The sequence below is a fragment of the Myodes glareolus genome, chromosome 27 (genome assembly GCF_982192425.1).
Source record: "Myodes glareolus chromosome 27, mMyoGla1.1, whole genome shotgun sequence".
NCBI lineage: Eukaryota > Metazoa > Chordata > Mammalia > Rodentia > Cricetidae > Myodes > Myodes glareolus.
In genome coordinates, this window is record NC_142052.1 from 15,918,227 (window position 1) to 15,946,100 (window position 27,874).

At 42.2% G+C, this 27,874-nt stretch overlaps 1 protein-coding gene and 1 pseudogene across 2 annotated transcripts in view; one reads left to right on the forward strand and one right to left on the reverse strand.

The window, feature by feature from the left end:
• LOC125399999 (N(6)-adenine-specific methyltransferase METTL4-like) overlaps positions 1-27,874 on the forward strand; it is a 71,546-nt pseudogene that overhangs the window by 12,723 nt on the left and 30,949 nt on the right. The window lies entirely within an intron of this gene.
• LOC125399962 (kinetochore protein NDC80 homolog) overlaps positions 18,534-27,874 on the reverse strand; it is a 53,563-nt gene continuing 44,222 nt past the window's right edge. The window contains exons 14-17 of the mRNA XM_087902468.1: positions 25,352-25,444; positions 24,086-24,216; positions 22,857-22,959; positions 18,534-18,801 (exon numbers count right to left, since the gene is read on the reverse strand). Of these exons, the coding sequence (XP_087758594.1) occupies positions 18,664-18,801; positions 22,857-22,959; positions 24,086-24,216; positions 25,352-25,444 (465 nt within the window). The 3' untranslated portion in view covers positions 18,534-18,663. The remainder of the gene's footprint in view (positions 18,802-22,856; positions 22,960-24,085; positions 24,217-25,351; positions 25,445-27,874) is intronic.

The following is a 27,874-nucleotide window of genomic DNA, read 5'->3' on the forward strand; positions in this document are numbered from 1 at the left end:
CTCTGGGGAGATCTTGTGGTCCCAGAGGGGAGGGGGGAAGAGAGGAAGGTGTACCTGGATATAGGCTGGGACAGGATTCGGGAGAGCTCCGCAGGGAGGACCTGCCTCTGCCTGTCCTCAGGCAGGCTCTCAAAGCAAAGGAAATGCCCCTGCCGGCCTGAGCCCACAGTCCAGGCCCAGCGTGCAAGGGAGCAGCTCTGGGGAGATCTTGTGGCCCCAGAGGGTAGGGGGGAAGAGAGGCAGAAGATTTTCTTAAAACTATAGAAACAAGAAGTCCCTGGTTCGTCACCAGTGGAGCCCTCAATATTTCTGAATGGGAACAGGTTCGTGGGGACCTTCAACAAATTTTGAGAAAGAAGGGGCTGAAGTCCTGCCAATCGCCACGTTCTCCCTTTGGAGACTGATTAGGGATGCTTTGCTTACAGAGAAAGCCCGGGTTAAGCAGGCCTTGGAAGCAACAGAAGAGGTGTTATCTGAGATTCTAAACAGTGAGACTAAGGCTTCCCTTTGTTCTGATGTGGCCTCTGACACAGAGGCAGAACCGCTCCCTCAGCCTGCTTAGGGGAAGTTCGGTAAGGTAGAGAAGAGAAAGATTAAAAAAAATAACCTCCAGACTGGGAGGAGGGAAATGAGTCATGGGATAGAGTTTTCTCTCAGAACTTAGGGGCTCATCCCAAGCAAAATTCTTTGGAGCAAACACGCCTCTATCCCTCTTTGTCTGATTTTGAAGAGAGCTTGGGGGAATCAACAGATTTGGAGTAGGAAACTTTGGAGGGAGAAATTGCAGCACTGCAGCGGGAATTATAGTCCCACAGGACAGGCCATAGTGGAGCACATGCATGCTACCTTTAAACAATTTTTTTGTAAAATAGGAAGGGGGAGTATATCACCTCCCCAAATACCCAGTTATGTACAATTTTATACATTTTAAATTTTTTAACAATAGATAAACAAGGTCTATCAGCAATGGAGAGATATTGGCAGAAACCTTCCCAATCTCTGGGTTGGGTTAAATGGAAGGATAGTATCACGGGACAATGGCAATCACCCACACCCATGTTGGCTAGGGTGAGGGGAGCCATTTGCGTCTTCCCTCCAGGAACCAAAAAACCCATCTGGGTGCCAGAGCAAAATGTTCAGCCAGTGGAGTCAGGCCCTACTGACTCTGATAATATGGATTCAAGTGAAGAACATTGAGGGAGGTCTGAGATGGGCACTGGTGAGGAATCCACCCATACTGATGCCAGTAAGTAAAATAAGCTCTGTTTTTCGATCCTTTTATCCCACCAATTATACCTTTTCGCTGCAGCAAATATAGCATTAGAAAGATTTTCATTGGGTAATTTAACGCATGATATATCCCATGCCCTCTGCTTCGGGAAGATTAGCAATATTTCAGAAATGCCTAGTATCTCTCTTTCTGGACCATGTGTGGTCCTTAGTAATTATTCTCTGGGAGAATTTTCTTCTAATTCTTCTGGACATCCCTGTTTTGGGTTGAGAGATATCTTTTACCCAATAAATTTTAAAAGAAATGTTTCTGGACTTCCGACCCCTCCGAGACCAGCTCCCTTATGTTGAAAGATGTCACAATCCTTCAGATTGTACTTACCATTACCTTAGGGAAATTGTACTCCTAAGGAACCATGAAAATTGGAGGGAGATAAATATTTATGATGGGTTGGTCACCGACCTACCTTTAAAAACTCCTTGAGAGGGGCCTTTGATTATTTCTATAGAAATCCAAATATGGCAGGAGTTTCACCTACATTCGCAGGCATGTTTCTCTGTGGCCCTCATGCATGTACAGATATTAGGCCTTTAGCCCTTCAAAGGGGCTTGGCTTTCAATGCTATAGCCAGATGAAACACATTAGACATCTTTGAAACATCCCTCCAGATTAATTATGCCGCGAGAATGAATTTCTCTATTGTCAGCCTAGCTTGTGTTCTGCCTCCCTTTATGTTTGTCTTCTTTAATGGGTCGGTCGTGGAGGATGGTGTATGGTGTCCTTGATTGTTCTTCCAGCTCCTGCTTTTTGAGCAACTGCTGGTCCCCAATGGATGAGTCCGTGCTGATGGTGAGAATTCCTGCCCTGGTTCCCCTGGTGGTAGAAGACCCACAAGATGGACGAGAGCTTATCTTGTATTAAGAAAGAAGAGACTTTGGGATCACTGCCACAGTCTTTGCAGCTATTGCCATATCAGCCACAGCTGCCACCGTTGCGAGAATTACCATGTCCTAGAGTACAACTACTACAGAGACTGTTAATACTCTTGCTGCCCGTGTTACCCAGGCCTTAGAAACTCAAAATACCATCAACTCACATATTCAATAGGGGATGTTAAATTTAAATTAGCAAACGGCCTTATTACAGGAACAGATTACTGTGTTGTGGATGGTGCAACAAGCCTCTTGTTCTTACTTTTATCATTCTGCCTGTGTGACCCTTATGGAAGTGAAAAATAAGTCCTTTGAGGTGCAACGCCTTAATGCTTACCTTAGGGGGCCTTGGAATGATTCCTTTGTAAACTTTACCCACTCTTTGGTACATCAAATTATTGCAATTAATGAAACACATGTTAAACCTGTATCTGCTGAGGGATGGTGGAATACCATGGCCCAGATTGGGGGTTGGGCACAGTGATAGTGAGGTGCCTTGTCCCTGGGGATCTTGGTACTAGTAGGGGTGGCAGTAGGGCTGCTCCTCTTAAAACGAGTCTTAAGCACCTTCACCATGGCTGAGCTTGCCCACCGTCAGGTGTTACTCAGTCTGGCCCATGACTCTCCCGGAAGTCATGAGGTATGGCTGCAGATGCTGAAAAAATGAAGGTCTCCAAGGACGGGCAACCTGTGAGGAGACCCCCCACCTAAGACAGGGCATCGGGGGCCCTATGACGGGTAAGGGAAGGTACTTCCCTCGTAGGACCTAAGACAGGACCCCTCATTATAAAATAAAGTAGGGGGAATTGTGGGAATTGCAGCCCTGAGTTACATTTCCCTGCCCCCATTTGAGGTGCTTATCTGCAAAGAAAACATAATTTCCCTCTGCTCCTGGAGTTGGGTAAGGAAGTTTGAGTGCACGTGATCATTCCTTGATCCCTGCTGGGGTCAGGTAACAGTCCCTGCTTGGGTCAGGTGACAGTCCCTTCGCAGCCCCCTCCTCATTTGGTGTCATGGTATAAAAGCTAGCCCCAGCAGAACAATAAAGAAGCTGTTCCACCCCAACCTTGTGTTCTGTGGATTCATTCAACCTGGACACCCTCCACCGAGATGCGTGGTTCCAGCCCGTGCGGGAGCAGCACCTAAGAGTGGTATTGCTGGATCCTGGGGTAGGTTGATCCTGAATTTTCTGAGAAATCACCATACTGATTTCCAAAGTGGTTGTACAAGGTTGCATTCCCACCACCAGCAATGGGTGAGTGTTCCCCTTACTCCACATCCTCTCCAGCAAAGGCTATCATTGGTGTTTTTGATTTTAGCCATTCTGACAGGTGTAAGATGGTATCTCAAAGTTGTTTTGATTTGCATTTCCCTGATCGCTAAGGAGGTTGAGCATGAGACCCACATTGGAGCATTGGACTGAGCTCCCAAGGTCCTTTTGAGGAGCAGAAGGAGAGAGAACATAAGCAAGGAAGTCAGGACTGTGAGGGGTGTGCTCACCCACTGTGATGGTGAGGCTGATCTAATGGGAACTCACCAAGGCCAGCTGGGCTGGGATTGATGGAGCATGTCATCAAGCTGGTCTCTCTGAATGTGGCTGTGAAGGAGGGTTGACTTAGAAGCCAAGGACAAGGTCACTGGGTTTTGATTCTACTGCATGTACTGTCTTTGGGAGAACCTGGTCTGTTTGGATGCTCACTTACCTAGAACTGGATGGGGGGAGTGTAACATGAGGGCCGGCTTGTTGGGGTTTCTGTCCTGCCCGGTACCCCACAACCGGCAAATCCCAAAGAGAATAACACGGAGTCTACATTAGGTTATAAACTGATTCGCCCTTAGCTCTGGCTACTTATTAGCTCTTATAACTTATGTTACCCCATTATCCTTATCTATGTTAGCCACACAGCTCAGTACCTTTCTCAGCTGGGCAAGTTACATTCTGCCTCTTCGGTGGTCTGCGCAGGAATGGCGGAGAAGGGAGTTTCCTCCTCCCTAGCCTTATCCTATTCTCATTGCCCTGCCTCTACTTCCTGTCTGGTTGACCCGCCTATACTTCCTGCCTGGCCAATCAGCGCTTTATTAAAATACATGATTGACAGAATACAGACAATTCTCCCACACCAGGGGAGGACCTTGGGCTTCCCACAAGGTAGGGAACCCTGACTGCTCTTCGAACTGGAGAGGGAAAGGAAGGGGGAATAGAGGGAGGGGGAGGGAAATGGGAATCCCATATCCCCAAACACAGATTCTACCACAAACAATAAAGGAACTTTATCTAGATCTCTGTCCTTCTACAGAACTCAGGATTCAAAAACTGATGTGACATTAAGCTCACCCAGAGAGGCTAAATAGCAAGTAGCTTACCTTCTCTCCTTGCTGGTGCCTCCCCAAAAAGTGGGTGTTCTTCTGCTCAACCCCCACTTAAAAACCCTAGCTACACTTAGTTCCTTCCTACCACTTCCTGTCTGCTAGTTGCTGAATCAGTCTCCTGACCCTAGGTTAATTTTATTTAATCAAACAAATGTAACAATCTTTGCATTGTTAACAAAAGCAGCAAAAATAGTAACACACATTTAAAGTAATGTTCCACAACAGCAATTGCTGCTTAGGACAGCAATTGTTTAAGAGGCATTCACTGTGTTTAATGAAAAACAAAAAAGCAAAAGAACCAGGGCGATGGTGGCCCATGCTTTTAATTCCAGCACTCAGTGAGGCAAAGGCCAGGGGAAGCTCTGTGAGTTCAAGGCCGTCCAGGTCTACAGAGTGAATTCCAGGACAGCTAAGTGAAGTATTGTGTTGCTCTTACTGTTCTCTAGAATAACATTCTCTAGAATTTAAGCTTGAGATATCCTGTGCTTCCCAAGCTTGGACTACAGATGGGTTTGGCTGCAAAACTTTATTGTTTACTGGAAGTCTTCTTAATTCTCTGAGATTTTCCCATAGAATTTAAGTCCCCTGACTCCTTTTTTTCTCTCTCTTATTTGATTGAATCACACCAGTTCCTTCTCTTCCCGCCTTTGTCTCATTTATTCCAGGTTGGCTTCAAATTCACCACGTAGCCCAGCATATCATGAATTCATGCCCAGTGCTGAGATTATAGGTGGATACCACCACAACCAATATTTTAGTTACATTTCTATTGCTGTGAGATGGCATTGCGGACAATGAAGTTTATAGAAGAAAAATGTTTAATTTGGGGCTTAAAGTTTTAGATGGTGAGTTCCATGACTATCACAGAAGGGAGTATGGCAGTAGGCAGGAAAAAATGCCACTGGAGAAGTAGCTGAGAGCTCAGGTCTTGAGACACAATTGGAAATCATGTGTCCTTTTTAAGTCTCAAAGCTCACATTCAGTAGCAATTTTCCCTATTCTTCCCAAACTGTTCCACCAACTGGGGGGGGGCAAACATTCAAATATATGAGTCTAGGAGGGCACATTCTCATTCAAGCCACCATAACCAGTTTATGGGTTTCAAGCATGATATGCAAGTACTCCACCAACTGAGGGATGTTCCTAGCCCCCAGCTCCTTTACTTTGCCATGGGATAGACAGACACTTTCTTATGGGCATCTCATCTGTAGCTATCAGTCTGTGGTTATCAGAAGATAACTCACCTCATGATTGCCAAGGAACAGAAGGATTGCACTAGGTATAGCCTACACAGCTACTCCCACACTAGTGACATACTTCCTCCAGCTAGGCATCACCTAAAGTTCCCACCACCTCCCCAGACAGTGCTACCAGCTTGGGACCAAGCTTTCCATGTATGAACCTTTAAGGGGGTATTTCACATTCAATATATATTTATTTTAAAGATGCAGACTAATCCAGGTCTGCTATGCCATGCCTGTGATCCCAGCAGTCTGGAGACTGAGGCAGGATGACTGTGAGCTGAGGGGCTGTAACTAATTTACTACCTAATTTCTGGAGAGAAGACACTTTTCTTGTTGTGACGTTGAAAGGTAAGCAAGGACAAGTTTTCTCATTAGTCCATCCTTCTCAGTTCGCATTTGTTTATGTGTGCATGTGTGTGTCCATGCTCATATCTGTGCGTATACATGGAAGCCAGAGGTCTACTGCAGTTATCCTCCTTTATTTCCCTATACCTTATTTTTGAGACACGGCTTCTACTGATTAGAAACTCACAGATTTCACTCTCCCTTCTCCCCCCACCTCTAAGTTCCCAATTTTGTCAGGTGATCTTGTCTATTTTCACTTTTCAGGTGGATCGATATATGTTTTTTTTAGGGTGCAGCTTGCTACTTAGTTTCTCCAGGATCATGAACTTAATATCCTTTGTTTATGGCTAATAACCACTTATGAGTGAGTACATACCATATTCATCAATTTGGGTCTGAGTTACCTCACTCAGGATGATGTTTTCTAGTTCCATCCATGTGCTTGCAAATTTCAAGATGTCATTGTTTTTTACTGCTGAGAAGTACTCTAATGTATAAATGTGCTACATTTTCTTTATCCATCCTTCAGTTGAGGGGCATCTAGGTTGTTTCCAGGTCTGGCTATTGAAAATAATGCTGCTATGAACATAGTTGAAAAAATGTCTTTGTAGTATGATTGAGCCTCCTTTGGGTGTATGCCCAAGAGTGGTGGTGTTGGGTCCTGAGGTAGGATGATTCCCAATTTTCTGAGAAATCACCATACTGATTTCCAAAGTGGTTATACAAGTTTGCATTCCCACCACCAACAATGGGTGAGTGTTCCCCTCACTCCACATCCTCTCCAGCAGAAGCTAGCATTGGTATTTTTGATCTTAGCCATTCTTACAGGTGCAAGATGGTATCTCAGAGTTGTTTTTATTTACATTTCCCTGATGTCTAAAAATGTTGAACCTTTCCTTAAGTGTCTTTCGACCATTTGAGATTTTTCTGTTGAGAATTCTCTGTTTAGTTCTGTACCCCCATGTTTTATTGGATTTTTTGGAATTTTGATGCCTGATTTCTTGAATTCTTTATATATTTATTTTGGAGATCAGTCCTCTGTCTTACGTGAGGTTGGTGAAGATCTTGTCTCATTTCGTAGGCTACCTTTTTGTCTTATTGACTGTGTTCTTTGCTTTATAGAAGCTTCTCCATTTCAGAAGGTCCCATTTATTTATTGTTACTTTCAGTGTCAAGCTACTGGGGTTATATTTAGCATTGAAGGCTACTTCCCACTTTCTCTTCTATCAGGTTCATTGTGGTTGGATATATTGAAGTCTTTAATCCATTTGGATGTGAATTTTGTGCATAGCGATAGGTAAGAATCTGGTATTTACATTCTTCTACATGTTGACATCCAGTTATGCCAGCACCATTTGCTGAAGACACTTTCTTTTTTCTTTATATATTTTTAGCTTCTTGGTATAAAATCACTTGTTCATAGGTATGTGGATTAATATCTGGGTCTTTGATTCAATTACATTGATCAACCTCTCTGTTTTTATGCCAATACCAAGCTGTTTTCATTACTGTAGCTCTGTAATGGAGCTTGATGTCAGGGGTGGTGATGCGTCCAGAAGTTCCTTTATTGTACAGAATTGTTTTGGTTATTCTGAGTTTTTTTTTGATTGTCCCATATGAAATTGATCATTGTTCTTACAAGATCTTCGAGGAATTGTGTTGGGATTTTGATGTTGATTGCATTGAATCTATAGATTGCTTCTGGTACAATTATCATCTTTATTATGTTGATGCTACCTAGTCAAGAACATGAGAAATCTTTCCATTTTCTGGTATGTTCTCCAATTTCTTCAGACTTAAAGTTCTTGTCAAACAGGTTTTTCACTTCTTTGGTTAGTGTTACCCCAAGATATTTTATATCATTTGTGGCTATTGTGAAAGATGATGTTTCTCTGACTTCTTTCTCAGCGTCTTTATCATTTGTATAAAGGAGGGCTTACCAACTCCAGCTGGACTGGGAAGGAAAAAGCATAGGACCAAACTAGTCCCTCTGAATGTGGTTGACAGTTGCATGGATGGAGCAGACTTCAGGGCCACAGACAGTGGCAACAAGATTTATGCCTACTGTTTGTACTGGCTTTTTGGGAACCTATTCTCTTTAAATGGATACCTTGCTCAGCCTAGATATAGCAGGGAGAGCCTTGGACCTTCCCCAAAACAATGCACCTTCCCCTCTCTGAGGAATAGATGGAGGATGGGGTTGGGGAGTAATTGGAGGGAATGGGAGGAGGAGAGGGAGTGGGAACTTGGATTGGTATGTATAACGCCAATAGATGTTTGTTTTATTTTTTAATTACTTTTTATTTTTATTTTTTGAGACAGGCTTTCTCTGTAGCTTTGGAGCCTGTCCTGGAACTAGCTCTTGTAGACATGGCTGGCCTTGAACTCTGAGATCTGCCTGCCTTTGTCTCCCAAGATTTGGGATTAAAGGCATACACCACTACCGCCTGGCCTTGTTTTCTTTTTTTGTTTGTTTGTGTTTTTAATGTTTTTATTACTTTTTAAATTAATTAATTAATTATTAAAAATTTCCACCTTCTCCTCTTCTCCCACTTCCGTCCCCTCCTCTCCCCCCACTCCTCCTCCCTCTTCTTCTCCAGGTCAAAGATTAGTCAGGGTTCCCTACCCTATGGGAAATCCAAGGTCCACCCGCTCCCCCCAGGTCCAGGAAGGTGAGCATCCAAACAGACAAGGCTCCCACAAAGCCTGTCCATGCAGTAGAATCAAAGCCCAGCTCCATTGTCCTTGACTTCTCAGTCATCTCCACCATCAGCCACATTCAGAGAGTCCGGTTGGATCACATGCTCCATCAGTCCCATTCCAACTGGCCTTGGTGATCTCTCATTAGATCAGTCCCACCTTCTCAGTGGGTAGACTCACCCCTTGCGGTTCTGACTTCCTTGCTCATGTTCTCCCTCCTTCCGCTCCTCATAGGAGCTTGGGAGCTCAGTCCAGTGCTCCAATGTGGGTCTCTGTCTCTATCTCCATCCACCACCAGATGAAGGTTCTATGGTAATATGCAAGATATTCATTAGTGTGGCTATAGGAGAAGGCCATTTCAGGCAGCCTTTCCTCTGCTTCTCAAGGAATAAGCTGGGGACATCTCCTTGGACACCTGGGAACCCCTCTAGAGTCAAGTCTCTTGCCAACCCTAAAATGGCTTCCATAATTAAGATATATACTTCTCTGCTCCCACATCCACCCCTCCTTCATCCCAACCATTCCATTCCCTCAAGCTCTCCCCGTCTTCTCCTTCTCTCATCTGTCCCCCATCTCCCCTTATCCCCACCTCACCCCCACCCACGTGCTCCCAACCCCTGCCCGGCAATTTTGTCAACTTCCAATATCCAGGAGGATATCTATATGTTTTCCTTTAGGTTCACCTTCTTATTTAGCTTCTCTAAGATCACAAATTGTAGGCTCAATATCCTTTATTTATGGCTAGAATCCACTTACGAGTCTTTTTGGGTCTGGGTTACCTCACTCAGTAAAGTGTTTTCTATTTCCATCCATTTGCATGCAAAATTCAAGATAGAAATAAACTCACAGATTACCTTGTGGGCTAGCCAGTGAACCCCAGGATTCATCTGTCTGTCCCATCCTGTTCTCCCCCGCTCTGGGGTTACAAGGATGCACCACCGACCTTGGCTTTTTACAGGATGCGGAATGGGAACTCAGTCTTTCTGTTCACACAACAGGCTCCTTACTGACTGAGCCATCTTCTCATCTTTGTATCATTTTGATTTGTTGTTTTTCTTTTAGAGACAGGGTCTCACTATGTAGTCTAGGCTGGCCTGGAGCACATCGCTGTCTTCCTGCACTAGCCTTTGGATTTTTGGAATTACATATATGCACAACTGGCTATATTCTTTAAAAACCCCAAAGTTACCTAAGGTGGCCTCTTTTTTTTAAGATTTATTTTTGTGTGTTAATGTTTTGACTTCACGCAGGTAAGTGCCTCATGTGTGTGTGCAGTGCCCATGGAGGCCTGAAGCCAGTGTCACATGCCCTGGGACTGGAGTTACAGATGCCTGTGAGTCACCACGTCTGTTCTGGGAACTAAACCTAGTCCTTTGCAAGAGAAGGCAATCCTCTAAATCACTGAGCCATCCCCATCCCCATGAGGTGGCCTATTTTGCTCCTGAACAGCCTTAGTTCTCCTCCTTTCTCAGGAGAGCACACCTCACCCTCCTCCCCTCACATAGATGTCACATGTCCCTTTCTCCATTTGTGTCTTAACCCTGCTAGGGTAGGTTGGATGAAGTAGCCTGCTTTAGAGCTGATCCCTCTCTTCCATCTAGAGACTGGAAAGCCTGTAAAGGATAAGCAGCTCCAGTACCATAGCCTTCCACAGAGCTGGTGTAGCCTGCTCCCCAGCCACCCACTTACCCATGCACCCATTTTATCAGCCCAAGTTTCACCATGTCTTCCTGACCTGCTACATCACACCCTTGGTTAGTGTTTCTAACCAAGTTAGAATTAGTTTCTTTTGCTTTGTTCCTGTTACCATTTTGCTCTATTAGGTTTCTTGAACAACTGCTTGATTTCCTGGATACTTTGCAAAACTGCTTTGCTCCTTCTCCTTTTATGTGGATTCTGGGATTAAAATTCAGGTGGCCACCCCTGCACAGCAGTGCCTTTGACCCAGCTCACAGCCCCAGTGCCAACTTACTGACAGGCTGAGAAGCAAAATATTTATACCAAATTCTCTTGGTATGAGACAAATATCCTTGAAGAAATTGGTAGGATTCACAGTTTTATATTTCTCCCGGCACTCCTTTCTTGTCTTCTGTCTGTCTGTCTGTCTGTCTGTCTGTCTATCTATCTATCTATCTATCTGTTTTTGACATGGGAACCTAGGCTGACCTCAAACTTCAGATCTTCCTCCCTCACCCAAATGCTGAAATTACATGCATGTAACACCACTCCAGATCCTTTATACTTTTGTATGATATCCAATAAATTTTTAAAAGTAAAACACACAGAGTACTGTGGTATATACTTTTAGTCCCAGCCACTTTGGAGACTGGAAGATTGATTTCACTAAAAGTTGAGACCATCTTGGGAAGCATACGGGAAATAAACAAAATTTGGGTATGGTAGCTTAAAACCTACCATCTTAACTTAGTAGACTAAGACAGGAAGAATGTCATGAGTCACTAGACCCTTCCTCAAAAATAAATAAACCAATAGGGCTGCAGAGATGATGTCAGAGAACCTGGATTTGACTGCTAGCACCCACAAAGTTGGCTGGAAACCACCTGCATTTCTGGGGATCCAACATTCTCTGGCCTCAGTGGCCATAGGCAGGTATATTGGGCAGTCACACACACAGGAAAAAACTCACACATTAAAAATAAAACAAACAAAAAACCAAACGAAACAACCCAACCAGACAGATAAATGTTGAATCTAGTAGCACAAAATGACACCATGACCGGGTGGGATTTATTCTAGGAATGCATAGATGTAGTTTATTTTTCTGACCGCACTCTGTTTTTTTTTTTTGTTTTTTTGTTTTTACTTTTTTCTTCCTTTATTCTTTTTTTTTGTAATTTTATTAAATTATAAAAGTTTCCATTTCCGCCCCTCCTCCCACCACCCTGCCACTCCCCCCACTCCCTCTCCTCCTCCCTCTCCATCCCTAAGAGCAGTCAGGGTTTCCTGCCCAGTGGGAAGTTCAAGTTCCTCCCCCCTCCCTCCAGGTCCAGGAAGGTGAGTGTCCAGACGGACTGGATCCGCAAAATCCAGTATATGCAGAGGAAACAAGTCCCAGTGCCATTGTCAATGGCTTTTCAGAAAGACTCCGGCCAGCCACATTCAGAGAATCCGGCCACATTCAGAGAATCTGGTTGGATTGCGTCCTCCTTCAGTCCCAGTCCAACTGGCCTTGGTGAACTCTCATTAGATCAGTCCCCTTGTATCAGTGGGTGATCGCACCACTCGCGGTCCTAATTTCCTTTTTCATGTTCTTCCTCCTTCTGCTCCTCATTTGGACCTTGGGGGGCTCAGTCCGGTGCTCCAATGTGGGTCTCCATCTGTATAGCCATCCATCGTGGGATGAAGGTTCTCTCTGATCTTGCCGTCTTTGCTCACGTTCTCTTTCCTTCTGCTTCTCTTTTGGACCTAGGGAGTTAAGTTCAGTGTTACGATGTGGGTCTCTGTCTCTATCTCCATCCATCGCCAGATGAAGGTTCTATGGTGATAAGCAAAATATTCATCAGTATGGTTATGGGCCTAGGCCGTTTCATGCACCCTCTCTTCTGTCCAGAGAACAATCTGGGGATCTCCTTGGACCTGTGATCCCATTTATAATCAAGTCTCCTGTAAACCCTAAGATGACTCCCTTATTTGAAATATATTCTTCCCTGATCTCATATCCATCCTTCCTCCCTCCCCCCATCCCAGTCCACCTAGCTTTCCCCATTTCTCCCCTACTCCCTTCTCTCTAACCCTCTCCCCTTCCAACAACCATTCCACCCCCCCCCATGCACCCGAGGTTACCTGGGACTCTTGTCTATTTCCAATCTCCAGGCAGATAGCTACATGATTTTCATCAGGTTCACCTTCTTATTTAGCTTCTCTAGGATCACGAATAATAGGCTCAAAGACCTTTAATTATGGTTAGAATCCACATATGAGTGAATACATACCATATTCCTCTTTTTGGGTCTGGCTTACCTCACTCAGTAAAGCGTTTTCTATTTCCATCCATTTGCATGCAAAAGTCAAGATGTCATTGTTTTTTACTGCTGAGTAGAACACTAATGTGTATATGTTCCACACTTTTATTAACCATTCTTCTATTGAGGGGCACCTAGGTTGTTTCCAGGTTCTGGCTATTACAAATAGTGCTGCTATGAACATAGTTGAACAAATGCTTTTGTGGTATGATAGGGCATCTCTTGGGTATATTCCCAAGAGTGGAATTGCTGGGTCCTGAGGGAGGTTGACTCCCAGTTTCCTTAGAAACCGCCACACTGATTTCCACATTGGCTGCACAAGTTTGCTTTCCCACCAACAATGGATGAGTGTTCCCCTCATTCCACATCCTCTCCAGCATAGGCTATCATCGGTGTTTTTGAGTTTGGCTATTCTGACAGGTGTAAGATGACATCTCAAAGTTGTTTTGATTTGCATTTCCCTGATCGCTAAGGAGGTTGAGCATGACCTTAAGTGCCTTTTGGCCATTCAGAGTTCATCTGTTGTGAATTCTCTGTTCAGTTCAGTACCCCATTTTTTAATTGGGTTAATTAGAGTTTTAGTGTCTAGTTTCTTGAGTTCTTTGTATATTTTGGAGATCAGACCTTTGTCTGATGAGGGATTTGTGAAGATCTTCTCCCAGTCAGAAGGTAGCCTTTTGGTCTTACTGGCAGTGTCCTTTGCTTTACAGAAGCTTCTCAGTTTCAGGAGGTCCCATTTATTCATTGCTTCTCTTATTGTCTGAGCTCATAGGGTTCTGCTTAAGAACTGGTCTCCTGTGCCTATATCTTGTAGACTACTTCCCACTTTCTCTTCTATCAGGTTCAAAGTGGTCAGATTAATGTTGATGTCTTTAATCCATTTGGACCTGAGTTTTGTACATGGTGATAGATATGGATCTATTTTCATTCTTCTACAGGTTGACATCCAGTTATGCCAGCACCATTTGTTAAAGATGCTTTCCTTCTTCCATTGTATGCCTTTAGCTCCCTTGTCAAATATCAGGTGTTCATACGTTTGTGGGTTAATACCCGGGTCTTCTATTCGATTCCATAGGTCGACTTCTCTGTTGTTATGCCAATACCAAGCTGTTTTCAATACTGTTGCTCTGTAATAGAGTTTGAAGTCAGGGATGGTAATGCCTCCAGAAGTTCCTTTATTGTATAAGATTGTTTTGGCTATGCTGGGTTTTTTGTTTTTCCATATAAACTTGATTATTGTTCTCTCCAGGTCTGTGAAGAAGTTTGATGGAATTTTGATGGGAATTGCATTGAATCTATAGATTGCTTTTGGTAGAATTGCCATTTTTACTATGTTGATTCTCCCAAACCAAGAACAGGGGAGATCTTTCCATTTTCTGGTATCCTCCTCAATTTCTTTCTTCAAGGACTTAAAGTTCTTGTCAAATAGGTCTTTCACTTCCTTGGTTAGAGTTACCCCAAGATATTTTATGCTATTTGTGGCTATCATGAAAGGTGATGTTTCTCTAATTTTTCTCTCTGCTTCTTTATCCTTTGTGTATAGGAGGGCAACCGATTTTTTGGAGTTGATCTTGTATCCTGCCACATTACTAAAGGTGTTTATCAATTGTAGAAGTTCTTTGGTAGAGTTTTTGGGGTTGCTTATGTACACTATCATATCGTCAGCAAATAACGAAAGTTTAACTTCATCCTTTCCAATTCGAATCCCCTTGATCCCCTTATGTTGTCTTATTGCTATTGCTAGGACTTCAAGCACTATATTGAAGAGGTATGGAGAGAGTGGACAGCCTTGTCGTGTTCCTGATTTTAGTGAATGGCTTTGAGTTTCTCTCCGTTCCATTTGATATTAGCTGTCGGCTTACTATATATTGCTTTTATTATATTTAGGTATGATCCTCGTATACCCAATCTCTCCAACACCTTTATCATAAATGGGTGTTGAATTTTGTCAAATGCTTTTTCAGCATCCAATGAAATGATCATATGGTTTTTTTCTTTCAATTTATTTATATGATGGATTACATTGATAGATTTGCGTATGTTGAAGCAGCCCTGCATCTCTGGGATGAAGCCCACTTGATCATAATGGATAATTTTTCTAATATATTCTTGGATTCGGTTTGCCAGTATTTTATTGAGTATTTTGGCGTCAATGTTCATGAGTGAGATTGGTCTGTAATTCTCTTTCTTGGTTGTGTCTTTGTGTGGTTTTGGTATCAGGGTAACTGTAGCTTCATAAAAAGAGTTTGGCAATGATTCTTCTGTTTCTATATTGTGAAATACATTAAGGAGTATAGGTATTAGCTCTTCCTGGAAGTTCTGGTAGAATTCTGCATTGAAACCATCTGGTCCTGGACTTTTTTTGGTAGGGAGGTTTTTGATAACAGCTTCTAATTCTTCACGACTAACAGGTCTATTTAGATTGTTCACTTGCTCTTGATTTAACTTTGGTAAATGGTATTTATCTAAAAACCAATCCATTTCTTGTACATTTTCCAACTTTGTGGCATATAAACTCTCGTAGTAAGATCTAATGATTCTCTGAATTTCCACTGTGTCTGTTGTTATGTCCCCCTTTTCATTTCTGATCTTATTAATTTGAGTGTTCTCTCTCTGCCGTTTGATTAATTTGGCTAGGGGTTTGTCAATCTTGTTGATTTTCTCCAAGAACCAACTTTTTGTTTCGTTGATTTTTTGGATTGTTTTCTGTGTTTCTATTTTGTTGATTTCAGCCCTCAGTTTGATTATTTCCAATCTTCTACTCCTCCTAGGAGAGTCTGCTTCTTTTTTTCCAGAGTTTTTAGGTGTGCTGTTAAGTCTCCAATATATGCTTTCTCCGTTTTCTTTAATTGGGCACTTAGTGCTATGAACTTTCCTCTTAGAACTGCTTTCATTGTGTCCCATAGGTTTGAGTATGAGAAAGTTATCATATGAAAGTATTTTAAAAAAACAGTCACAATCAAGGTTCTAGATGCCTGAAAGTCACTAAATATAATTTAACAATCAATAATACAGTAAAAAAAAATCGGTTCTTTTAAAACATCTAGAATGTGAGTCATCACAAAAGTTGTTATTAATGGGAAAATGCAAAACATCTACCAGTCACCCCTCAGCAAGGACACATATAAAGGCCTGTCTAGCTCCTTGCTGAGAAGGGTCATTTATCTCTGCTACGATGGTGGGTCCTCTATCCTGTTGTTTCCCAAGTACAGAGTACTCTCACTCTATCTGTAGATGAGAAAAACCCACCCTGGAAAGAGAATTATGGTTGGAGGATTCTCTGTCCTGCTTCTAAATAACCACTTGGAGAAGTCAGATAAATTGTAAACTACTTGGCCTGTTTCTCAGGCTTATTGCTAACTAGTTCCTACTCTCAAATTTCTATTTCTCTATGCATTGGCATATATCTCGTGGCTTTACCTGTGGTCTAGGACACCTTGCTGCTTTGGCAGCTCGGTGGCATCTCCCACACTTCATCCTTCTTCCTTGTATTTTCAGTTTGGCTTTCCTGTGTAGCATTATTCGGTCTTGCTATAGAACAAGGCAGCTTCTTTATTAACCAATGGGAATAAAACATACTCACAGCATACAGGAAGGTTGTCCCACAGCACATGACCTCTAAGTAAATTTGGGGGTAGAAAGCACCAAATTCTTAGTTGCTGAAATCTATGCCAAACCAAGACTGGCTCTTGGTTCTACTCTTGGATTCCACTGACAGGCATCCTTTCACTGGGACACAGTGCCATAGAAAAATCTCTGATTTCACAAATGGGATGCATAGTACAGGACAGTGTTCTGTCCTTTCAGAGTTCTTGAGGCTGGCATTTTGGTTGCAGCTTTAGAATCTGTTTCAGCATTCTAGAAGGCCAGTACAGCCAGTAGATGTCATCGTCATGGGTTCATTTCTATTTCTTTAGCTGTGCATGTAGAACTCTGTGCTTGTAGATCAAGCAGTCCTTAAGCCCAGATAACTAGAGCTGACACTTTACTGCCAAGGAAGGCCAAATCCATCTGAGTGTCTCTCTTTACTCTTTAGTTTTGACAGGGTCTCACGGTCCTCTTCTCTCAAATGCCCAAAGGATGGATTACAGGTATGTACTACCGTCCACCTTCTTTCTTTCCTAACTAAGTTTTGCTTTTCAGAAGTTGGTGATAATTTTTCTTGCCTAGCAAACAAGAGGAGTTGAGTTTGTTCTCCATAGCGCATAATCCAGACCAGGAGACAAATTGTAATCTCATGCTTTGGAAGTAGAAGGCAGAGGGTCAGAAGATCAAGGTCTCCTTCACATACACATGGAGTTTGAGACCAGCCTGGGCTAGAGACTTTGTCTCAAAAATTACTTTAGTAATTTAAAAATATTTTATTATTAAATTTTTTTCTGGTTTTTTTTGAGACACAGAGGTCCTTAGCTTGTTATTTAGCTCAGCCTGGTCTGACCTCAAAATCCTTGCTCCTCAGCATTCTGAATGTGCGTGCAGGAGATTACATGTGTTGGGTACCATGCCTAGCTGAACTTGTAGCTCTGGGTTCTGGGATGAAATCCAAAGGCTATGACATGCTAGACATGCACTGTAGGTAGCACTAGCCTACCGCAGCACTACTAAGCAGTTACACTAGATCATCTAAAGAAAATGAATTCCAAATCTATGGATTTTCCTCTCGATTTCAGTTTATTAACAACACAGTTTTAAGGTTTTAACTGCCCATACTTTATGTCTAGAAATAGTTCAACAGCTCATGTTTTTCCAGACCATTTTCACTGTTTCCCTTTCTCACAGACAGGACAGCCTGTTGAAAATTCAAGTCCTGGCTCCATGAGGCTGGAAGACACCTCATGGAGCCTGCTTGGTACTGAGTGCCCAGTTGATCTCAGTCAGTGCTGCTTTAGTGCTCAGGGAGCTCTCAGGAGCAACAGTAACCCCACCGCTCTCAGGGAGTAGTCCTCTCCACAGGGTTTGCATGGGACTTGTTTCTGACTCTAAGGCCAGCGTGGTGCCCCATACATTGGTTCTGCTTGACTTGAACAGGCAGAGTTTTCCTCATCCCTGTCCCATTCTCCTGAGTGTTAAAACTACCTCTAAACTGTATTCATTTAGTTCTATCTGAAGATGACTGTCTTTTAATTGACATTTCCTCATGGATGGAATAGGGAGCTTAGGGAGCTTGGGGACCCCTGCCCTGAGGATCTATAAGACGTACATAATTGACTGGAGTGGGGGAACGTTGGGGTAGTGTAGCCTCCCTTCAGCTGCCCACAGCTCTTCAGTGGTAAAGGTGTTTGTGAGTTGCCCATGCTGCTGGTGGCACTCTTCATGGTCTAAGTGCTGGTATGCTGTCCAGGGGGTTCCTGGTGCTGTAGCTGCCTTGAGTCATTTGCGATCCTACAAGTGACCCCAATGAACTCACTGATTCACTACCTGGATTGGGATGGAATCCTTTCTTTGGTTTGTTGTTACCTTTTTCATGTGGGTGAAGGAAGGGTGAACAGATGTTTCTTCGCACCCTCTGAGGAAAAGTCACAAGGACCTGAAAGTCAATATGTGTGGCTCTGCAGGCCAAGTGGTGTCTTTAAATTGTTTAATGAGATCACCATGGGCAATCACTTGCAGAAAGTCAGTGAATGGGTGTGTCTTACTTAGTTCACACTGTAGTCTACTAACTTTCAGTTTAGCCCTTACCATGTACTTTCATCAGAAGTGAGTCACAGAAATGGAGGGAAATCCCACACTTTATTAATGCACTTTATTATCTGTCTGTTACACTTAACAAGCTAATCTACTAAGTTACCACAATTTAAAAATATAAATGTTTTTAGTTAATATATGGCAGATACAAGAAAGCCACCGTCAATTTATCTTCATTCACTCGGAGTCTTAAATAGAGCAGCACTACTCTTGTACTTCTCGACAATCTCTTTGATATTTTCCAAGAGGTCTTCAGACATGCATCCTTCATAGTCTCCATCTGCTTTTGCAATCTGTTCTTCAAGGTGTTTCTAGTGGAAACAATTCACAACTCTTAATACACAGACATGAATTTTGTTTCAAGTATGACATTTACATACAAGAATGACATTTGTAAATTAAGAAAAGTATCAGGTGGATGCAATAGTAGATGACTGTAAACTCAGCACATGAGAGGCTGAGACAGGAGTATCACAGTTTAACATGTCTCGGCTGCCAAAAAAATGTCACCTCAAAAGAAAAAATGTTCTTATATTCACATGAATTCTATTTTGTTTTTCTCTCATTTTTTTCTTTCATTTTTTCTTCTTGAGACAAAGTTTCATTGTGTAGTTCTAGGTGTCCTCGAACTCCCTCTGTAGACCAGGCTAACCTCAAATTCAAATGGATTCCACTGCCTCTGCCTCCCGAATGCTGGGATTAAAATCTTGCTCCATCACCGACCAGCACATTCTATTTTCTGAATGATATTCCCTTCTTTCCCCAGTGATAACCTAAGTGATAAGCTTTTTATTATCTCTAATCTTCTCAAGAGATATGTGCATTTATGACATGCAGTCATTTGTGCAGAAGTTTCTGTGAATAGACAGCACATACTGAGATCAGTCTCATGATAATACAATCTCTAACACAACCTGGGTTTGTATAAGGACATTATATTGTTTACAACCAACCCAGGTGTTGCCTTGACAAATATCTTCGAATGTAACCTGTTTATTATGCAACATATAAGTATACTGGGACTTGGTTTTAAATTTTATTAATGTAATGTACGAAATTTTTGCTTGCATTTTTTGTTTTTGTTATTTGAAGATAAATTATCACTCTAACTCAGGGTGGCTTGGAATCATGGTAATCTTGCTGCCTCAGTCTCCAGTCTTCTTGCTTCCAGTTCTAGAGGGTTAGGATTACAGACATGTAAAGCCATCATGTTCCAGGCTTGCTTGGTCTGCTACAGGTCACTCATACTGATGCATATAGCTATGGTTCTATTCATACATTGCTAGATTGTAGTCATAATTTTTATTCCCCCAGAGATCCACCTGCCTCTGCTTCCTGAGTGCTGGGATTAAAGGCATGCACCACCCCTGTTCGGCTGATTTTACTTTTTTTTTGAGACAGTGTCTCCCCTCTGTGATTCAGCCTGGTGTCAAACCTGTGATTCCTCTGGCTGGGCCTATGTGGTACTAGGATATAATCATTTGCCATTCACTAGATCTAGCCTTAAGATAAGGATCTAGACATTCCAAGTACTGGCATTACAGAATGTGTTACCATGATGGGTAAGAAGTCCTTAATTTTAAATCGGGCAGTGGTGGCAAACACCTTTAATCCCAGCACTCGGATTAAAGGTGGATCTCTATGAGTTTGAGGCCAGCCTGGTCTATAAGAGCTAGTTCCAGGACAGGCTCCAAAGTACAGAGAAACCCTGTCTTGAACTCCCCACACACAAAATAAAAAAATAGGTATTTTTGGTTCCAGGTAGTGGCTATGTGGTTGTGCATGCCTTTGATCTTGGTGCTCAGGAGGCAGAGAGAAGAGGGTCTCTAGTTTGAGGCCAGCCTGGTCTACAGAGAGAGTTCCAGGATAGTCAAGGATACACAGAAAAACCCTGTCTCACAAAACTTCCTTTTTCTATCTTATTTAATAGCATTTTATAAGCCCATGAGTTGTAAAGGTAGTCTTATAATCTAGCCCCACATTAGGTACATAGTCCATCTGGACTTGAGTTCTGTGGAAGGCAGGATCCAACACCAACAGATAGTAGTTTGTTACCTTCGGTCTTCTACAGTGCTCCCTTCTCACATACCAATTTCGTTTCTGTGCTCATACATCTACTTTGGGACCTTTTATGATTTTTGAGAAAGGGGTTCTTTCTGTGTACCCTTGGCTCTGCTGGAACTCAGAGATTCCACCCGTCTTCCTCCTGAGTGCTGGGATTGAAGGTGTGTACCTTTCCTCCTGAGTGTGAGATTAAAGGTGTGGACCACCACTGCCCAGCTTACTTTTGCAATCTTAGACAATGGCCAGGTATGAACTAATAGCAATCGTATTGCCTCAGCTTCCTAAATGCTGGGATTAAAGGCATGAATATCGTGCCTAACTTACTTCCACACAGCCCCTCCCTGCTGAGTGTGATGTATGTGTTTGTAGGTTATGCACATGAACAAAACACTACGTTATAAAATATAAAAGTGATCTCCTGTAACCTTGCCCCACCAGTAGACAAGATTCTTTTAATAAATCACTAGTTTCCATCAAAATAAAATTTGTCACCATGACCACAGATGAACTCTGGTTCACAGACTGCAACTGCACAGAGTGGACCAAGATGTGAGTGACCAGCTCCCCAGCAGGACAGGTCCTGGCATGGCGCAAACACCCAAAGCTCTCTACCTGCCTCAGCTTCACTAGCCAGCCAACAGGCAAGCCATCTGCAGATAGGCTGCTCTAACATCCCCTGCATCGATCAGACCCTGTAACCTACAAGTTCCACTCCAGCCCTATACCCAACCATCCCCGGAGACCTTAGCGGCTCTCTAAGAGACAGACAGCAACTGCACAGAGCAGACCAAGAGTGGTTCCCTAAGACACTGACAGTAACTGCAACAATTGGTCTAAGAGAGGATCCCTGAGACACCGACACAGGAGTGGACCAAGACACAAAGACACTGCTGGCACCAATTAGAGAAGAAGAGATGGGTAGGCTCCAATGCCAGAATTTATTCAGCAATCTAAAAAGCAACATGGTAGCACCAGAACCCAGTGGTCATACAACAGGAAGACCTGATCATCCTAACTCAGAAGCAGCAGGAAAAAAAAAACCTTAAATGTAACTTTATGAAGATGATAGAGAACCTTAAAGAGGAAAACGAAAAATTCCCTTAAAGAAATAGAGTAAAAAACAAAGAAAAAATTGAAAGAAATTAATAAATCTCTTAAAGAAATCCAAAAGCACCAACAAAAAATAAACAAGTGAAGCAAACAGTTCAAGACTTGAGAAATGAAATAGAGACAATAAAGAAAATACAAACCATGGGAATTCTGAAAATGGAAAACCTGGGTAAATGAACAGAAGCTACAGATGTTAGCATAACCAACAAAATGCAAGAAATGGAAGAGAAAAATCTCAGGCGTTGAAGATACAACAGGGGGAAAATAAAATGTTAAATCCAAAAATTCTTAACACAAAATATCCAGGAAATCTGGACACCATGAAAAGATCAAATCTAAGAATAATAGGTATAACCTAAATAAGAAAAAAACACACAAGTTAACATCACCAACGACATCCTGGGGATGAAGATCAAGATTGTCCCGAGAACTTCAATGCCCCAATTCAGCAGGAAGTGGTCTCATGAAAAGGATCATCCCCTTTCTAATCCCCCTGCTATTTATTAACAAATGAAAAGGGTAATGTAGGGTAAAAGGGAAAACTGGAATAGGAAACCAACCAATCACTGTGCACCCTGACTCTGAACCCAGAGCCACCTTGGATTGGAGACCTGGTCCAGGGAAAGAAACATCTCTATTCCTGAACCCAAGACTAAAGACCCGTGCTCTGCCTCTGAAACTAGTGTCAAAGAAACACAAACTGCACCTAGAATCAGAGCCAGACAAAGAAATATGCCTTGGTCCTAAGATAAGAGACACCAGTCTAACAGCATGGGGAGCTAGGCCCACTGAACGTGGGCAGCAGTTGTATGACTGGGGCAGACTGTGGGGCGACTGGCAGTGAGAGCAAAATTCATCTCTACTGCTTGCACTGGCTTTCTAGAACCCATTCTCTATGTAGGGATACTTTGCTCAGCCTAGGTGGTGGGAAGAGCAGTGGTCCTGCCTCAAAGCAATGTGCTAGACTTTGTTGACTTCCCATGGGAAGCCTTACATTCTCTGAGGAGTGGATGAGGAATGGGGTGGGAGATTTTGGAGGGTGCAGGAGGAGAAGAGGCAGTGGGAACTGGGATTGGTATGTAAAATGTTAAAAGATGGTGTTTTTTCAAATAATTAAAGAAAAAAGGAAAATTTGTTATTCAGTTCCTATAGAAACAAAGCAGCTAGAATTCAGAGAGAGTTTCACACTTACTTCCAAAGACGCTACGTGTGTAGCAACCATCTCTAAAAGATGCTGTAAGTCACATCTCACTTTTCTCCTTTCTTCAGCTGTGCTTAGTAGAACCAGTTGGTATCTACAGAATTAAAATTAAAAAAAACCACTTAATATCTAGAAAATAAATGAATAAATTAGTACAGTGTACTAACCTGGGAAAATATAAATTTTGCATTCATATATGTTATTATTTTCCCTGAGAAATATTTGGTGAATAAAGAAAACCATGCCTGGCCATACGTGGTGGCACACGCCTTTAATCCCAGCTCTCAGCAGGCAGAGATGGGCACACATCTGTGAGTTTGAGGCTGGCCTATAGAGTGGAGTTCCAGGACAGGCTTCAAAGCTACAGAGAAACCCTGTCCACCCCCACTCCCAAGAAAACCATGCCTGGTAGAATCCATCCAAATGCCATTATGTAAGCACACAGCTCAGATCTCTACCAGCTGCTTCTGTTCACTCGATGTGGTCAGCTACCCTGATGCTGTGACCCTCCGTTCCATTTCAGACGAACCTTCCACCTCTTCGCCCAAGTGCTAGGCTACAGTGCCTGGCTGGCATTGTAGGTCTTCTTAAGGTGAAGAGTTCCATATTTATTGCATTACTTATGCATTTCTGAATTATTTAAGATGTCTCCCGCTGGGTGTGGTGGAGCATGCCTTTAGTCCCAGCAAAGTCAGGCAGTCTGAACTACATAATGTGTTCCAGAAAGCAGGGACTATATATATAAATTATTCTATCTCAAAAACAAAACAATGGCTGCTTGGTGGTGGCTCACATCTTTAATACCAGAACTTGGGAGGCAGAGGCAATCATATCTCTGTGAGTCAAGGCCAGCCTGATCTACAGACCAGGACAGTCTCCAATCTACACAAAGAAACCCTGTCTCGAAAAACCAAAAACCAAAAAGAACAAAAAACCCATAAAAACAAAAAAACCAAAACCCAAAAAACAAGCAGAAAAATAACAAAAAACCCAAACCAACCAACCAAACAAAAAATGGATTCATTTCCAGGCATTAAAAGCTATTTAATAATCTAGCTGGGCAATTACTCTAATAGTGTCATAAGGTATCTTAATTTTTTGGCTTAAATCCTTAAAATATCATTCTTTGCACCCCAAATAGTTTCATAATAGGAATTAAAGATAAAAAGGAAGCAGCTTTACAAAATATAAAGAATCAGATCTTGGCTAGGTGAACTTACTCCCGCTGGACAGCCTCTAGCTCATCCATGGCTTCGCTGAGGCCCTCGTTCACAGCACTCTCCAGTAGGTGCTTGTGTTTCTCCAGGGATTCCAGCTCCCTGGCACACTTCTCATCTTGTTCCTCAGCCTCCTATAGGACAGAAATCATTTTTTCATTCATATTCCATTTGTTAAAGGCAGAGTTAAGTAAAGTAGGTTAAGCATAAAAAACCCAGAACATTGCATCATTTATGTTTCCAAGTTGTTGACTGCCTTCTTTAACTGTTCCAGTGGGGACTCCATATGATAAGCACAATTGTGCCCCTTTCAGGAGGATTCTGTGTAGCACTGTATTTAACGATGTTTCAAGTCTAACATAAGGAAACCTGGTACTTTGATTAAAATTTCACACACATATTAACTATGTTTAAGCAAAATTAGTTCCAATCACTCTCAGATTCCTAGGTTTGTGATGCTGAAGTATGGACTTATAAAGTCTTTCACTTGAGTGCGTTCAAGAATAATCTTAACCTTTCATGCAAGGAATATGATAAAAGTAAAAGTAATAGGTACATATTTCACACGTCATGTGCAGATCAGATTTTGATTTACAATTTCCAAAATTTCTACATTTCTCAAAAAGCATCCTGTATATAATATAGAGCAATATAAACATTTCTATTTGTGATATTTTGCTGGTATAACTAATAATGGCACTGTTGCAAAACTTAATTGTATGATGGCCCATGAATGAGGACTCAATACCTGTCTGGGAAAACTGAGGGTTGGATAGAACACTGGCAGTCAGTCTTACACCTTAACTACTATCTGATGATCTTATGAATAGACTGAAATTTAGTTGGGAAAGTAAGTTTGCAATGACTTTTTTTTCAAGACTCATTTATTTATTATGTACTTAGTGTTCTGCCTGCATCAAAGAAGAAGGCACAAGATCTCATTATAGATGGTTGTGAACCACTATGTGGATGCTGGGACCACAGTGGGACTCAGGACCACTGGTAAAGCAGCCAGAGCTCTTAACCTCTGAGCCATCTCTCCAGCCCTTTGCAATGATTCTTAATGGACAATTACTTATACCCAGGTGGGTCTCAAATCTGTGCCAATTCTTCCACCGGGGTCTTCTAAATGTTGGGACTATAGGTATGACAACACCACACCTGGCTCTTTGGGCTGAGTTTCGAGGCCTCCTCTCAGCTTTTGTATACTGCCACATTCAGATAAGATTTCAGAGTCGAGTCAGATGAACTCACCAGTCAAGCTCCTACCTTAACACTTTGTTGGTAAAGGTCGTCCAGCTTTTGCACCTCTTCCTTCAGCATCCTCACATTTCTTCTGCTCTCTGTCTTCATGGTGTTCAGCTTGACAGACATCAAAATTACAATTTAACATTATAAAATTTTATTTTTGTTTTTATGCATATTTATTTATTGTGTATGTGAGTGCTTTGCTAGCATCGGTATGCCTGGTGCCCAAGGAGGTAAGAGGGAGTCAGAGTTTTTGAGACTGGTGTCAACAGATGGTTGTAAGCTGCCATGTGGATGTTGGAAATCAAACCTAGGCTCTTTGTGAGAGCAACAAGTACTCTTAAATGATGAGCAACTCTCCTATCTTTGTCTTTAAAGAAGTACTAATTTTTTAAAGATTCTATTTTATGTTTAAGAGTGTTTTGCATTTTCGTTTGTATGTACATTGTGTGCATTTCAGGTGCCGATGGAGTCCCAAAGAAGACATCAGATATCTTGGAATTACAGCTACAAGGGGATGTGAGCTGCCATATGGGTGCTGGTAACTGAACTTGTGTCCTCTGCAAGAGTGGCAAGTGCTCTTAATCATGGAGTCATCTTTCCAGCCCTAGCAGCTACTTCATTTTTTTCATTGAACACAGATGTCAAAAACATACATTAGGAAAGAGCCTCTTTAACAGATGGTGCTGAGAAAACTGGGTATGTACCTGTAGAAAAATGAAATCCGGTCTCGAGTCTCACACTACATGAAACATTGAAAATAGATCTAAGATTTCATGTGAAGACAGGACATGCTGAAACTGCAGGGAAGACACATCAACTCTGTCCTGTGTCAACAATCATCCTACGCAGAGGCAGGACCTTCTGAATGGACTGTGACAGCAGAGAACACAACCCAAGGACGGACACATGGGATTATAGCAAATTAAAATCCTGCCTAACAATGGAAGCAACCTCACAACTGAAGAGACAGCTTAGAGATTTGATAAATCATTGCCAACTCTGTATCTGATAGGGGTCTGTTATGTAAAAACAGCCAAAATTAAACCAAATCCAATCCATACATGAGGTAATGAAGTGAGCAGACAGTCCTCAAAGGAAAAAATAGAAACGGCCAATGATATTCGATGAAGGGTTTCAACATCCTAAGTCATCAGGGAAAGATGAATTCAAAATGATTTATAATGCCACCTTACTAGCTCAGAATGACTTTAAAAAAGAAAACAGTTGACAACCAATGCCGGCAGGAATTTGGGGAAAGAGGAACCTTTACTCACTGCTAGTGAGACTATAAATTGCAGCTACTGTGGAAATCAGTAAGTAGGTTTGTCAAAAAGGAGAAAGTGGTGGGAGAGATGGCTCAGTGAAGAGCACTGGCTGCTCATACAGAGGACCTGGGTTTGGTTCCCAGCACCCACTTGGTGGCTCACAACCGTCTATAACTCCAGTTTCAGGGAATCCTCTTCTGGCCTCCACAAGCACCAGGGATGTACACGTGTATGCAGGAAACATACTCACACACATAAAAATAAAGACAAACAAATCTTTGAAAACTACAAACAAAACTATCACATGATCTGGCTATATGCCTCAGTGATTAAGAGCACTTCTTGTTCTTCCAGGGGACCAGCATAAGATTCCCAACACTCATACAAGGCTGTTAACAACCACCTGTAACACCAGCCCTCAGGAGGGTTTGACATCTCTCATCTCTGTGGGGACACACACACACACACACACACACACACACACATAAACACATATTGAAAAGTAATAAAAATGATATCTGTAGGAAAATTGAAGGTCAAATTGCAATTCAGAATGTTAACTGAAATAGACTATATTCAGATAAGTACTCTGTTTTCTCTCATGTGTGGAGCCTTGATTTAAGTTTCTATGTGTGAGTGGGTTGGTGTACATGTGTGGATGAAACTAGAGAACTTAGAGAACTGTGAGAGGGAAAAAGAGACCTGAAGGGTTTGGGTACAGGGCCCTGAAAGTAATAATACAACATTGTACTGGGAAAGCAGAAATTAGGTTGTTGTAGGCAATGGACTAAGAGCAAGAATGGGACACAGGGGAGGGGAAGGCAAAGGTCAGAGGGCAGGGTATGGAAGAAGAAAGCATGTAAAAAATGCCATTATGAAATCTACTACTTTGTAGCTAACTTAATAATCTTGTAATGGAAAATACTTGTTCTTATAGCCATCGGCGCACTTGAAATGATGTCCATGGGGCAGGTGTTGTGCTATAGTAGTACAGAGACATCTATTACAGTACCAGGCACATGGTCATAAAAAAGCATTTGCTGAGCCAGTGGTTGGCATGCATGCATCTAATTCCAGCATTTAGAGGACTAAGTAAGGCCCGAAGATTGTGGGCTAGAGACTCACCTATACTGAGCAAGATCTTGTCTTAAATAAGAAAAGCATATTTGCCAAATACATTTCGATGCAATTATTGAGCTTTGCATTTTATGTCTGTCAGTGATTGGTTTAATTTTACTGTGATGCCTATAAGTTGTTGCACAGGCCTATAGTAGCC